The sequence below is a fragment of the Pogona vitticeps genome, chromosome 3 (assembly GCF_051106095.1).
Source record: "Pogona vitticeps strain Pit_001003342236 chromosome 3, PviZW2.1, whole genome shotgun sequence".
In the NCBI taxonomy this organism is placed as follows: domain Eukaryota; kingdom Metazoa; phylum Chordata; class Lepidosauria; order Squamata; family Agamidae; genus Pogona; species Pogona vitticeps.
The window spans coordinates 136,823,211-136,837,679 of NC_135785.1; the positions used below are offsets into that span (position 1 = coordinate 136,823,211).

Consider the following 14,469-nt stretch of genomic DNA (forward strand, 5'->3'; position numbering starts at 1 on the left):
ATGAAACGAGAATTTTGAGGAAGGTTATATTTTTAACCTTATATTTTTCCTGAAAAATATAGGGCTCTTTTTACTTTGAAAATAAATTGTGGTCAAAGTGGTCAATGAGGAGAAGATTTTAGAAACAGATTAATTTTTTTCCCATACAGTAACCTCCGAAATGTTGTGGTCAAATGTTCCTTGGTGCCTACAAGCTGTCCCTGCTTTTTCCCAGTAAAGTTCCACCTTCAATTGTATTCACAGGATGGTCTCTTCAATCCCAGCACTGGCGTGGAGAAAAGTTGAATAGAAAAAAGTTCATTGAACTGAAGGGTGCCACCCAAAAAAGATGGGTGGCACCCATCTTTTTTGACATTCCTGATGTCCTACCAGAGCTGGACAGATGCTTTATCTATGACACCTGCTTCATTTCTGATTCACTTTTAAAAATGTTGTCTTTCATGTAGCTGCTACCCTTTGCCACCATTCTCTAATATAGAGATGGAGGATTTCTCCTTGATTTTTATATTTAAAAGATTCCTCTGGCAGCACTTCAGTGTTTTGTTTTTTTCCCTTAATCCAGGGTAGGGGGTTATTTGGAAAGTGGTTAATGAAAATTGACTTCATAAGGTATTAGGTCAAGAACTCCCATGAGACAATCAGAAATTCAGAACATTTATTGCAAGAGCTGAATAACTGTAAATAACGTTGAACTGGCAAAGCAGTAACAAGGATAACTGTTTAGATATTTATTCGGTCAAAGTCATCAAACACCCCTCACAAACTGACGTAAGTACCGCAATAAGCAATGCACCCCTAGCCCATTTTATGTTTGCATATTGAGGAGGAAAGAAAATGTGAACTGCTATATACAAAATAACTGCGGTTAGTTTTATTCTTTTTCTTTCTTTTTGGTAAGAACAAATTAACCATCAATATTAGCTACCTTTATGGGGTTTTTTGCATTTAGTTTAAGACTGATGTTTAACTGTGGCATAAGATAAGTTTTGCATTTTTTTCATTAAGGACCTTTTCCCCCCTATGTTGCATGCTATTTGTTTAAATTGTCTGTCATGCCTTAAGAACAAAACAAAACAAAACAAAACGCCTAAGGACGTTTGGATTAGGATTGGTTAGACGTGCAACTGAGATCTTATTAACACTAGTGTCACTCTGCTAGATTGATTCAAGTGACGCAAAACTGGTACCTGCCAGGCATTGACCAACTATGAGAACAAACAGTTAAACAGCAAGAATTAGAGACTGAACCCTTTCATTTCCCCCAACTAGCCTACCAGGAGAATGCTTGGTTACATCATGAAGGCACAACACATTAAATATTTTGTGGCTATGATCTAAAAACACTTGTGTTACTACAACATCAATGCCGATGAAGATCAACACAACCGCTGCCAATTGCGCAATACAAACTGTCTTAGGTATAGACACACACCTGGCCCAATGATAAAGAAAGCAATCATTAAGATACTGATGTTGGGGACAATGCCCCAGGAAGCTCTCCTGCAGAAGCTCCATGAAAAGGGATGGGTTTGGGTACCATCCCATCGCTTCCGTGATGCTTGTACAGCAAAACCTCCTAGAAGACTGTGCCCTTGGCAAACTATCCTCCACCTAATTTTGATTTATATTACCCTGTACTGCGATTGCTGCTAATACCTTGGGATTGCTTAATACAAGGCAATCATTCAGCTGCTACCACAGTTGAGATCTTTTTTTTTCTTTCCTTTGCTTTGCAAACTAAAAGAAAAAGAAAAATAATAGCGGGTAAAATTTCAAAGCCCTTCACATGTATTTTAGAATTGGCAAATAGTATTTGTCTATGGGGGGAGGAGGGAAAAATAAAAGGCCCCTCCCCCTGTTACTCAGTTTTTTTAACACAAGTGTTTTGAGTTTCTTGGAACATTGTGTGTCAGACAGACTACTAACACAGAAACACCATCACCAAAAAGAAACAAATATTTTCTTTAAAAAAAAAACCAACAAGAAGCAAATGAAATAAAGTAGAAAAAAGCAACTGTGAAACACAGAATTATGCTACAATATTTTAGGTGACCATTATAAGTACATAAAAGTTATTATTAATAATTGATCCTATTTACAAGTATTTGAACACTAATTGACTTAACAAGTGTCCACTAACATTGTTAATAGCACAGTAGGTTTAATGTTTGCAATTTTAGTTGTTTTGTTTCAATAAAGATGTCAAGTATAGCAGTCCCAGCACAAGATCAATGGCAACAATAACACAATTTCCTAATTGGATATGCTTTCTAAGAATTGCAATCCACCTTCTGTTCTCTTTCTCATTCTCTCTCTTTTTAGCTCACTCACTGACTCGCTCTCACTCTCCAAATATATCTTCTACTGTTTGCAGCAGCAGTCCAGGGTCAAAAAAGAAAGGAAAACAAACAACCCCTCACCCCACCCCTTCCCCCCAAATAAATTGAAAACTGAAGATATTTGCAAACTGGAGAGTTTCTCTGTAAGAGTTTGATTATGTCTATTTAACAAAAGCACACAACTAGTAGAAATGCTCTTTTGTATTGTAGTTCCATGGAGCTACCACAAAGTTATGCATATCTCTGCTATGTGACGCATAGTTCTAGAGGTCTACTCAGTACATAAAGCTCTGACACACACATACACAGTATTAGCAAGTCTAACTAGGCTAAAGTCACTGTTCCAAAGAGGCCAATCCTTATAGCTGGTTCTCCTTCGGATTCTCCACAGCTCCAGATGCTTGTTTATAGGGCTTCAAGTTAGCCAAAGGAATGTCAGTCATGTGATTGCCAGGGTTGAAATGGCCTTCCCCCGAGCCAAACTGCTTTCGGTCACTGAACTGGTTTCTGTTGCTGTCTTCTTTCCAGGTTCTTGTCAATGTGTGTCCATTCACCAGTTTGTCTTTCTTAACCCATTCCTTCTGAGGTGCAAAGGTGGAGAGTGGAGACTTTGGCTGCTGGTATGAACCCAGCGTGGGAGGCATCCAACAGTTGTCTGAGTGACCCAGAACCAGGCATTCTTGAGTGCACATCTCAGTAGCTTCTGCTAATCCTCGAGGGCCAAGAGGTCCATCTGCAGCAAGGTGGGGATAGTCAGCACAAGGGGGAGGGGTAGGTAGGTAGGAGGGAAAAAGACAAAGAGAGGATGTTAAGATCTTTAGAGGAAATATTACTAAGGCATTCTAAAACATAGCCTCCACCCAATAAGCCTGTTTTGCAGGCAACTTAAAATCAGGAGAAATAATGCAACAAAGCAGCAGAATGCATACACAATTCATAAGAGTGCAACACCTTTATTAAGCTAGCCAAAGAAAAAGGAGGAGGAGGAAGGGAAAAAAGCACAAAATGGTTGGGAATCTTTGAGAGCATTAGATCCCTGCATTGGCGAGGTGGGGAGGGGGAGAAAGGGGAAAAGCAGAGGGACCAGCAAGCAAATATTGTACTTGAAAGCCCTTATGTCCCTATCCTGTCTTTGTTACTTTGGAACAGAAGACTCAGTGGATATTCAAAGTGCTACACAAATATTCAAATAAACAGACATATTCAAATGCATTACTAGTTTAAGATCAAGTTTGCTTTGACTTTTTTCCCCTCCCCTTCCTCCACTCCACTTTTGCAATACCTTGCTAATGTGATCCAGAATACTGACAAACAGTTTTGTGTCCCCGCTCTTTTAGTGGTCTAATAAAGAAAAAACACCTGAATAGGGCTTTTGATCTGCGGACTGAGGATTTGTTTACATTTACATCTGACTCACAATAAATTCTGTTCTAAATTGAATCAATTTAGAAATCATGCAGTATCATGTGGTATTTGGGTCGGTGTACGCATCCTCTTGGGAAAACATTTAATCCATTTTTTCAGCTGTACTGTATCCTGATTAAGGGGGCTATACTAGCTTTATGAATGTTGTATTTGAGGCTTTGTTCTGTGCTTGCTTGTTGTTTGCTTGTTTGTTTGCTTGCTTGTTTGTTTGTTCGACTTCTATACCACCCATCTGCCTACCAAGGCCACTCTAGGCAGTTCACAAGGTGATAAAACAAACAACACTTTAAGAACTATAAATATAATAATTATGCAAATCCCAAAATTAAACATCCCAATCCACATACAAAGAAGAGAACATCAAAATAACTAAATGGTTCTCTGCCCATTTTCAACTTTGTTCCACAAATGGCTTCCTGGATTGGAAAAGTGGGAACAAATAAGGCAAGGAAGTGTGCTCACACAAACTGCTTGCCAAGGAGGGAAATAACCTAGAGCAGGAGCAGGGAGTAGATGTGAGATGACTGCCCATGTTGTTTATTTCTCTTCACCTCCCATGGAACAGCAGGAGCATTCTTAAAGGGACAGAAGCAGCCAAGCTTTCTAAAGAGTTTTGCCAGCAGATCCTACCTGTCCTGTGCCCATACATCCCTCCTTCCTTCCTGCTGCCTCTCCCACTGCCTCACTTGTTATCCTAAAGCAGTGGTCCCCAACCTTGGGCCTCCAGATGTTCTTGGACTACAACTCCCAGAAGCCTTCACCACCACTTCTGCTGGCCAGGATCTCTGAGAGTTGAAGTCCAAGAACATCTGGAGGCCCGAGGTTGAGGACCACTGTCCTAAAGCACAATTTGCAGCAACAGAGGGGTGTGCATATGAAGAAACAATTGAAATAAATTGGGATTCATATGCATTCTAAAATAAAGAACCCTCTGACAGGATAGCATTTTAGGTTACTTTCCAACCAGAAAACATATACCCCTGGCAAATTAATCTGTACTTCCATTTACATCATGGAGACATTTTATTTTAAGCTGTTTTTTTTTAAAAGCAGAATGTGGTACAACAGCAGATTTTATTGGCAATGGAATCAAGTCCTCAGATTAATTGTCAATGTGGCTGCTTCTTAATTTTACAATACACAAGAAACTCTTTTTATTAAAAAAAAGAGAGAGATGACAACCCAGTTAAATTATCTACAGCTCAGAATAATAAAACTTACACAAAATAGCAGCATCTCCCCAGAACTAGAAAAAAATTGGCTAGAAAAACTCCAAAGATTTGACCCTATCAAGAACCCTTGTGGTTGCAGAGGTCCCAAACATGCTTCCATAAGAAATAGGACAAACAGCAATGTGCATTTGAAAAGTTGCTGTGGGGAAATATGGAAGGGTATACTGTTTCGGCAGCACTCCAGTCCACACTTAATTGTGAGAAGGCCTTGTTGAATTCAAAGTGTTTACAACTGAGTAGATATGCCTAGGATTGTACTGTTTTGATTTTAAAGGTCAACATCAGTACTTTGCACTGAGCCTGAACAGATGTTAGCAATCCAAAACATCTCCCTTAAGATGAATGCTTTGGGACAGAAGCCTGTAACTATTGCCATATGCATCAACTGCATGTCTGGCAGTCCTAATTAGAGCACATTGTCACAATCAAATGTTGAAATCTGGTATACTTCTGGCAAGAAATCAGCCTCAACAATTCTGCAGTAAACTTTAGTTATTTCTAAAATGATACATCATGGAAATCATGCCATCCCCACTTAATAGGAGGCATCCATCAAACTTAAACATGACATTTTGTTTTGCTACAGAATAGTCATGAATTGCATTATTGCACAGCTTTGATACTGAAACCTTTTCCTGCTTGGAAGTTTTTAGGTCAGAGGTCTCATTAAAATAAATTAATTTCTGTGCCATAGAAAACTTCTTTTTATTAGAGTCAATGCAGCGAAACTAGTTTCATTCTGAGAGAATGCACTAATCAGAACTCAGCATATATTTGTGGCGTATACAGTCTTGAGTTGTACATTAAGCTCCATTAGTTTAGTGGGAGAAAGTGTTTCTTTATTTTATAATTTAGTCCACTCCTAGCAATTTTATACTGTATGTCTTTGGATGCTATTCTGCTGTAATCAAATGATGCAGGTATTTTGCAGGAAAAGAAGGAGAGGAAACAGCTAGTAAGGGAGAGTATTTTCAGCATATTGTTAACATTTCTAAAGGTTAATCTATAGGTTAAACACTGATTATTTTCTTTTCTGCTGACAAGAGCAATTTAGTTTTAATTAGGTTTTCTCATCCTATCCCCTCCCCCTAACAGAATCCTGCCTTGCTGACCAAAAAGGCGGCCATTTGGCAGAGATTAAATCTTTCAATGCACAATAAAGGGGGAAGGAAAAGAGGCACACACACATGTACATAAACACATGCACACATACACAGAGTAATGATATATTTCTGGAGACAGAACCACCATCTCTGTGCCCAGAGTTTCCAGTGAAATAAATGGGATCTTGAGCGGTACATCAAACTCTTTACATTTTATGTTCAAATCCAGAAACTAAATAAACTAAGCCCAAGTTCAAATACAGCTGACATCTATTTTAGTTTGGGCTTTAAATGAGAAATAAGCTGTTTCAGAGCAAATGAAAATATACTTGTGGCCCTTTCAGCCATGTCAAATTAGTCTCTGAGAGATTTATTTCTCATTTTGTTTGCTTTCTGCAGTAACCGCTACCAAGATCTAAGACACTTAATTTTAGTGTAGGGTTTATGCAAGCTTTCCTTGACTGATAAGTTAGTAAAGTTTATACGAGGCTTTAGAACTGTTTGTCAGAAGGCCACTTTAAATTCTTATTTTAGCACTGAAATGCATCATCTGCATATATATTTCAGCAACTTATTTTAAATAGATGTTCATTTATCTCCACTCTCAATAATATAACATTTCATACATCCTGTTTTTTAAAAAACTGTTACTAATTGTATGTAGCAGTAGTCTCAAAGAGTGCTTATGCTTAGTCCTACTGCAAAGCACTTACTAACTATTCTAGAAACTCTGTGCATAAATTTGTCATCCCCTCTGGTGACAGATGGGAACGACAGATGGAGAATCTTCACTCAGCCACTCCTTTCCCACAGAGGGTTAAACCACATGACAAGGAAATGTTTACTTCCTGTTATTACAACATTTCCATTCCAAGCACACAATTACTCCACAGCATATTCAGACTGTGATGAGATGGGTTTTTGAGTTAAAATCTTAAGAAGGCATATGGGTTTTGTAATTATGAAGTGAGCCAGAGAGGTTCCATTTTGTTTCTTTGTATATAGTATCTGTGCTATGCTGACAAGTTGTTTTCTAGGCGAGCAGAGAGAATGTTATTCTGAAAGCCTGAGAAAGGACTCTGTGTGATTAGATAGATGGGAATTGTTGTGACTCTTTAATAAACCACAGAAAACCCAAATAACATCTGGTGCGTATGGGAAGGAAGTCATGTGATGTAACAGGACTGTTTGCCTAGTAACGAACTCTGATTGGATGACATCGTGGGAAGGTGCATTAGGCCCTTGCCAGTTACTCTTGAAAAAGGAACTTTTTGCCTATGGACTTTGTCTTTCCAAGACCGACCTTTCAGTCATTCGTGACCTACTCTTCAGCCATTTGGGACTCACCCTAATGTCTTTCGAGACAGGCTGGTGGCCTACCTACATGGACTGGTTCCTATGCTTTGCTGGATTACTTTTGGACTTATGGGATTTTTCCTAAGGACTGTGCATGGACTATTTTCTATGGACTGTTCTATGGGATATTCTTTATGAACTTCTTTTCTTGGAATACTCCATATGGACTATGCTCTTGTAATTTTGTAAGGACTATGGTATATTTACTGGATTTTTCTTTTCTAAGGACTATGGGACATATAATGGATTTTTACTTTTGTTTAGGGGTTTTTATTCTATAGGATCACTGAGGACTATAGCCTTTTTATAACCTATCTGGATAATTTTGTTTTTACTAATGATTTCCTAGACTGGAACTGTTTTTATTCATTTTAATGTCTTTTTGTGTTTTGTAAGGTTTTGAACTCTTTTATATTTTTCATGTTTTCTTTGCCTCACTACATCTGTGTAACTAAACAGCACAATGCTAGTTTATTTGTTTTGGTTTAATTTGGCTTTGATACCTAGTAACATGCTTTTTCTTTAATAAAATAAAGATTATAAAACTCATTTGGTTTCCTGAACAGTACACTTGCCATAGGGTCATCTGAGAGTGCTGCCTCGGCCTAGCTTACTTAGAGTCCTGTCAGTGGTGCAAGTTAAGTCTAAGGACTACAAAGCCCACTTGACCTTTTCACAATAATATCTGAGAGTACCAGGGTGTTCTTATGTGGGCAGACCTGTGAGAAGGAGTGTTGTAGCATGGCTAGCTGAACTGGACTCTTTCAGCCCATTTTAGCATGTGCAAACTCCTGATTGCTCTCTGTCCAAGCTTACACGTGTGTTTTCGAACCCGTGTTTGCGACATGGTGGCAGCTGCGCGATGGACCACGTGCTGGGTTTTGTAGTACCTCAGGATGACCAATTTTTGTTCTATCTGGCAGCCTGAGTGACTCTGATCCACAAGCTAAGTTTTGATTGCAGTGGGACACTGAGGCTTCAAGGAGCTAGGTGCTTCCCTGGGAGTAAACAGTAGCTTCCTAGGAAACGCTGTTTGCCAGCAGTTAGATCTAAAGGCTGTGGTGAGAGGTGTTAAATCTTCAGGCTGTGGTAATGTGTGTTAGAATCTGGGGTGCTCTTTTAAGAAAGAGATTCCCAGTGGGACAAGCAAACTGTTAGGAAACAATTGGATTTAATCAGTAGGCATGTGCAGGTTGTTACAACGTTGTAGTGAAGAAATTCCAAGATGCATGTCCTTTATTTTTAGAGTGTTTGCATTCTGTAATAGCACCCAAGTTGAGCAGGTCATTTCACAATCTTAGGATTGCATAAATGACTCTGGCTACTTTGTTCTGGCTACCTTGTTCAGCTTGTTTTGGCCGATCATCTTAGGATCTGTCAGGAGTACCTAGCTGCATCTGGCTTGGCCTAGAGTCATGCCCTATGATCTCAGCATCTGTCGGGATGACCTGGCCCTAGGGGTATCTATCTGCACCCAACTCAGTCATTGATCATCTCTGTAACTTTAGGGTTCACAGAGTGATCACAGTTTTTCTTTTCTCTTCCTTTTGGATTTTTCAGTATTTTGGTTTGGCAGCTGTCTGTCCTCTCACAGATCTTAGGGTCACAGAGGACAGCAGTTGGTCAAAGGTGCAGAGGAGATTTTTAATTTTTTTTTTTGGAGTTTTGGTTATTATTGCTGACCTAGCTTAGGCTAGATTGCCAGCAGAAGATGGGGGAGAAAAAACAGTCGGCAACTGTGGACAGAATCTTGGAAGTGGCTTCAGGATTTTTCGAGCAAGCCAAGCAGAAAATTAGGGAGAGAGATTGCCTGATACGTGAGCTTTATCAGGAAAACTTACTTCTAAAGCGTTTTTTAAGCACAGAACCTGGCTTGATGCAAAGGTTTTTCCAAGCTCAGCAGGGTTCCTTTGGGGATTACTGCAACGAGACGCTCCAAACAATTGGTAGCAACCCTGAGATGCAAGATGCTTGTGTGGAAAGAGTTAACGAGGCCCAGTGGAATTCTAAGGAGCATTCCAGAGGAGACAGCGATTTATCGCCCGTCCAAACAAAGGATTTACAGACCCTGGAGCCGCGCGCAGAGAGAGGAATGCAGGAGAAAGTTCGCCGGGAAATAGCATCGGACGACCCAAGGGAAAACTGCAGTGCTCCAGAGAATTTCAATGCGTTGGGAGTCAACTCAGCACTATCTTCAGCTCTTTTTCAGAGCACAGGACAGGTGAGAAGCCCTGAAATAATTCGGGATGAGACTATGGGTTTGCCAGAAGAGGGAGAGCAAGGGATTTTCCAAAGCAATCAAGCAATTGCTGTGACTGAGAGCCCTCACATCAGTTTGGAAGCAACAGTAGTTCCAGGGGGAGTGAGATACCAGCAGGATTATGATATGGGGACTCAGCTTAATTCTTCGCTAGGACTTGTGTCAGCAGATCTTGATGCATGTCAGATCTCAAACAACCCCCCTTCTCTTAGCCCAGAGGGCACAGTGAAATCAGACACTGGAAGTTTGGCAGGGACCCCGTGTTCTTCATGGCAGTTGAGGAGTAACGAGAATTTCCAAGGGGGTGGCCTACTTAGCGTACCGGAGCAATCTGTTGAGAAGGCTGGAGGAGTGAAGGTTTTCACAGAGTCATCGCCAAGTGCCTTAGTAGGTGATAGTGGAGCGGTTTTGCAGCATGGACTTTCACATTGTTTCAATAGTACAAGTGAATGGGGAGCTGATTCTGTGAGCTGGTTTAAAGATAAAAAGCTGCCTTTGAACCTGTCAGATTGTGAGACTGTTTCTAACACAACCAATGTAGGGGGAAGCGCTAACTTTTTGGGATTACAAAGTACTGATGTTTCTCCAGAGACTGAAATCATGTCTGGAAACTTTGGCCCAGTACCACAGTTAATCTTCTCAGAAAGATCTTTAGAGAGAAAAGCAGAGATTGGGGACCATACTTATTTTCAACAGCCTATTCTCCAAAGAAGTGGTGAGAATGCTGTTACTGTTTCTGAGGCTATGCAGAGTACTCCCGAGGGAACTTTGATGCAACAGCGGCCTCTTGTGACCAAACCTGATAGCACAGCTAAATCAGCAATACAGGGATTCAGGGGTGAAGGCATTGATCAATTTAGCCCAGGACAGATATTGGAGCCTGTGTTAGCTAATCACCAAAACGTCTTCTCGAATTCACCGGGAGAAACTAATGTGGTGAAACATTTTATTACAGTCAATGTTAAGACGTTGGTAGAAATTGTTGCAAACACTGAATACATTTCTGTGATTGGAATAAAAGGAGGGCTTTATCAGATTTTAATTAAAGAGGAACATCGCCCTTATACATCATTTACTTGCCCTCAGGGAATTTACCAACTCAGAAAACTAGCACCTGGAATGAAAAATACCTATGTTACTTTTCAGAAATTGGTTGATGAATTGTTTGGTGATTTATATTACGTGATTGGCTATGTAGACAACCTTGTAATTTACAGCCCTGATCAAATTCAAGCAGACCAAAATGCTTTGACATTCTTAGAGAAGCAGAGATATCGAAGCCCAAGGTTAATGCAGTGGTATTTCAGATTGCAAGAGTATACTTTTGATGTTGAACATCTACCTGGAAATAAGGCCTTAATTCCCCATTGTTTATCTCGGATGTTTAGTGCAGATGCAAGGGGAGAAAATGGCTAGATTTGTTAAAGCTCTGATGTTTAATTTTCTTAGTATTCTGTATGACAATGTTCCTGAGCATACTTAGAGTGTTTTATCCATTATTACTTCATATCAGTATATTGGTTTGTCAAGTCATTATGATGTTAACCCTGGTTTCATTATTTTACTGTTTGATGACTAGAGTATTATCTGAGCATATGCAGAGTGATGTATTTGATTAATTATACTAACTTGTTTATTTTTCTGTTTTTCAGACTAGTAGAAGTGTCTAACGCAAATTTCTCTCATGTATGGTAAATACTGTAATTATAATAGTTCTCATGTATCAATTGTTTTGTTATTTTAGAATCATATTTGAAATGTATTACTTTATGTTCAAGTTAATATCTTTCTCTATTTTGTTAATGCTTAATTATGACATCTCATCTTATTCAGTTATCAAAATTAAAACTTAAATTGTTTGTGAATTTTGTTAATCTTCCGGGGGCTTGTGATGAGATGGGTTTTTGAGTTAAAATCTTAAGAAGGCATATGGGTTTTGTAATTATGAAGTGAGCCAGAGAGGTTCCATTTTGTTTCTTTGTATATAGTATCTGTGCTATGCTGACAAGTTGTTTTCTAGGCGAGCAGAGAGAATGTTATTCTGAAAGCCTGAGAAAGGACTCTGTGTGATTAGATAGATGGGAATTGTTGTGACTCTTTAATAAACCACAGAAAACCCAAATAACATCTGGTGCGTATGGGAAGGAAGTCATGTGATGTAACAGGACTGTTTGCCTAGTAACGAACTCTGATTGGATGACATCGTGGGAAGGTGCATTAGGCCCTTGCCAGTTACTCTTGAAAAAGGAACTTTTTGCCTATGGACTTTGTCTTTCCAAGACCGACCTTTCAGTCATTCGTGACCTACTCTTCAGCCATTTGGGACTCACCCTAATGTCTTTCGAGACAGGCTGGTGGCCTACCTACATGGACTGGTTCCTATGCTTTGCTGGATTACTTTTGGACTTATGGGATTTTTCCTAAGGACTGTGCATGGACTATTTTCTATGGACTGTTCTATGGGATATTCTTTATGAACTTCTTTTCTTGGAATACTCCATATGGACTGTGCTCTTGTAATTTTGTAAGGACTATGGTATATTTACTGGATTTTTCTTTTCTAAGGACTATGGGACATATAATGGATTTTTACTTTTGTTTAGGGGTTTTTATTCTATAGGATCACTGAGGACTATAGCCTTTTTATAACCTATCTGGATAATTTTGTTTTTACTAATGATTTCCTAGACTGGAACTGTTTTTATTCATTTTAATGTCTTTTTGTGTTTTGTAAGGTTTTGAACTCTTTTATATTTTTCATGTTTTCTTTGCCTCACTACATCTGTGTAACTAAACAGCACAATGCTAGTTTATTTGTTTTGGTTTAATTTGGCTTTGATACCTAGTAACATGCTTTTTCTTTAATAAAATAAAGATTATAAAACTCATTTGGTTTCCTGAACAGTACACTTGCCATAGGGTCATCTGAGAGTGCTGCCTCGGCCTAGCTTACTTAGAGTCCTGTCAGTGGTGCAAGTTAAGTCTAAGGACTACAAAGCCCACTTGACCTTTTCACAATAATATCTGAGAGTACCAGGGTGTTCTTATGTGGGCAGACCTGTGAGAAGGAGTGTTGTAGCATGGCTAGCTGAACTGGACTCTTTCAGCCCATTTTAGCATGTGCAAACTCCTAATTGCTCTCTGTCCAAGCTTACACGTGTGTTTTCGAACCCGTGTTTGCGACACAGACGTGCAAATAATGTCCATGTTTACTTCCTGATGACCAATCACAACACGAGCAAGCCAATTTGTCAAATGCAGAGTGAGGCAAACTCCTGTTAGAGCATGAGAGTTGGTTTATCACTTCAGAGAGTTCTGACTGATGTTCAGACTACATCCTCTAGTTTGCTTTTCAAGGTCACTACTGTTGCTACTATTATGGACTGCCGCCTCTCCCCCAAGCAGGGATATCTATCATCAGCCACTCTATTAGGAGTGTCCTGTTTTATTTTGATATTGTTTATTGCAATGCCATTGACATAGTTTGCTGTTACTTGGGAGGGCTAGTATCTTACAAAGGAGGACAAAGAAGAAGAAAAGGAAGAAAATGATTTGTTTCACATGAATTATTTCTCTCCTTCAAAATAGCACATGTGTAAACCAGTTCTAATTCAGTGGTGGTGGTGCAGATTAAACCACAGAAGCCTCTGTGCTGCAAGGTCAGAAAACGAGCAGTCACACGATCGAATCCACGCAATGGAGTGAGCTCCCGTCGCTTGTCCCAGCTTCTGCCAACCTAGCAGTTTGAAAGCATGTAAATGTGAGTAGATAAACAGGCACCACCATGGTGGGAAGATAATGGCGGTCCATGTCTAGTCATGCTGGCCACGTGACCGTGGAAACTGTCTAAGGAGAAACGCTGGCTCTATGGCTTGGAAATGAGAATGAGCACTGCAACCTAGAGTCGGACATGACTGGACTAAATGTCAAGGGGAACCTTTACCTTTACCTTTTAAACCAGTTCTGGTGTAAAGGAGCATTAATCACATTTTAAAGAATCAAGGAAGTTAGTGATAAAAGGAAAAAGCAATCCCTGATACTTTTACAAGACCTCTAGGAGGTGGCCACAATCCCACTGGAAAAGAAAACAGCATACTCCAGGTCCAACTTCTTTGAGGAGGACCAATTTGTACAATTATGTGCAGTTAGTTTTAAGATATTTCTGCACTACATTGACATTGGATAGAGATGTGAAAGAAGCTGGCTTCTTTGTCAAACTCCTTCAAAGTTTTCAGCTGTGGCATGACAAAGAGATGCCAAAAAGAACTTTTGTGGGGATTTCTTTTTGTCTGTCTGAATGTGCACAAATTATAAAGGTTTTTTTCCTTAAAACATCTTACAGATGAAATTCAGAATCAGTGGCTTTCTTAGAAATTATCACAGACGTTTCTCTATAAGTTGCTTCAGGTTCACTGATGTAAAAAGCCAGACCCAGATTTGCCTGGGGACTCTGTTGTGGGTGAGGCTGCAGCCTGGCCTCCTCTGCTGCTTCTGCCGCTCTGCAATGGCAGCGGCCATGTGGCGGGCCGTGCAGGAGCCTCAGAACCGATTGCCCAGGTGGGATTGCAGTGGCAGCCTCTGCCAGGCTGGTGAGACTGGCAGGCAGGGCCAGCTCTGGCAATGGACCTGAAGGGTGGAGTTTCCACTCACCTGGCATATAAGCAGGGTGCTCCTTGGCCTTGGCAGCATGCTCCCTCCCCCACCCACCCTTTGTTTGGTTTCAGTTTAGTGTTTGTGAATTTTAATACATGTTA

The 14,469-nt window shown here is 39.9% G+C and overlaps 1 protein-coding gene across 6 annotated transcripts in view; it reads right to left on the reverse strand.

The window, feature by feature from the left end:
- Window positions 1–641: 641 nt before the first annotated feature.
- The window catches only part of PCDH9 (protocadherin 9), a 1,094,858-nt gene continuing 1,081,030 nt past the window's right edge, over window positions 642–14,469 (reverse strand). For all 6 annotated transcript variants that reach the window (XM_072993180.2, XM_078390750.1, XM_078390749.1 and 3 more), the window contains one exon: window positions 642–3,072. In XM_072993180.2, coding sequence (XP_072849281.1) covers window positions 2,699–3,072 — 374 coding nt within the window. In that variant the 3' untranslated portion in view covers window positions 642–2,698. The remainder of the gene's footprint in view (window positions 3,073–14,469) is intronic.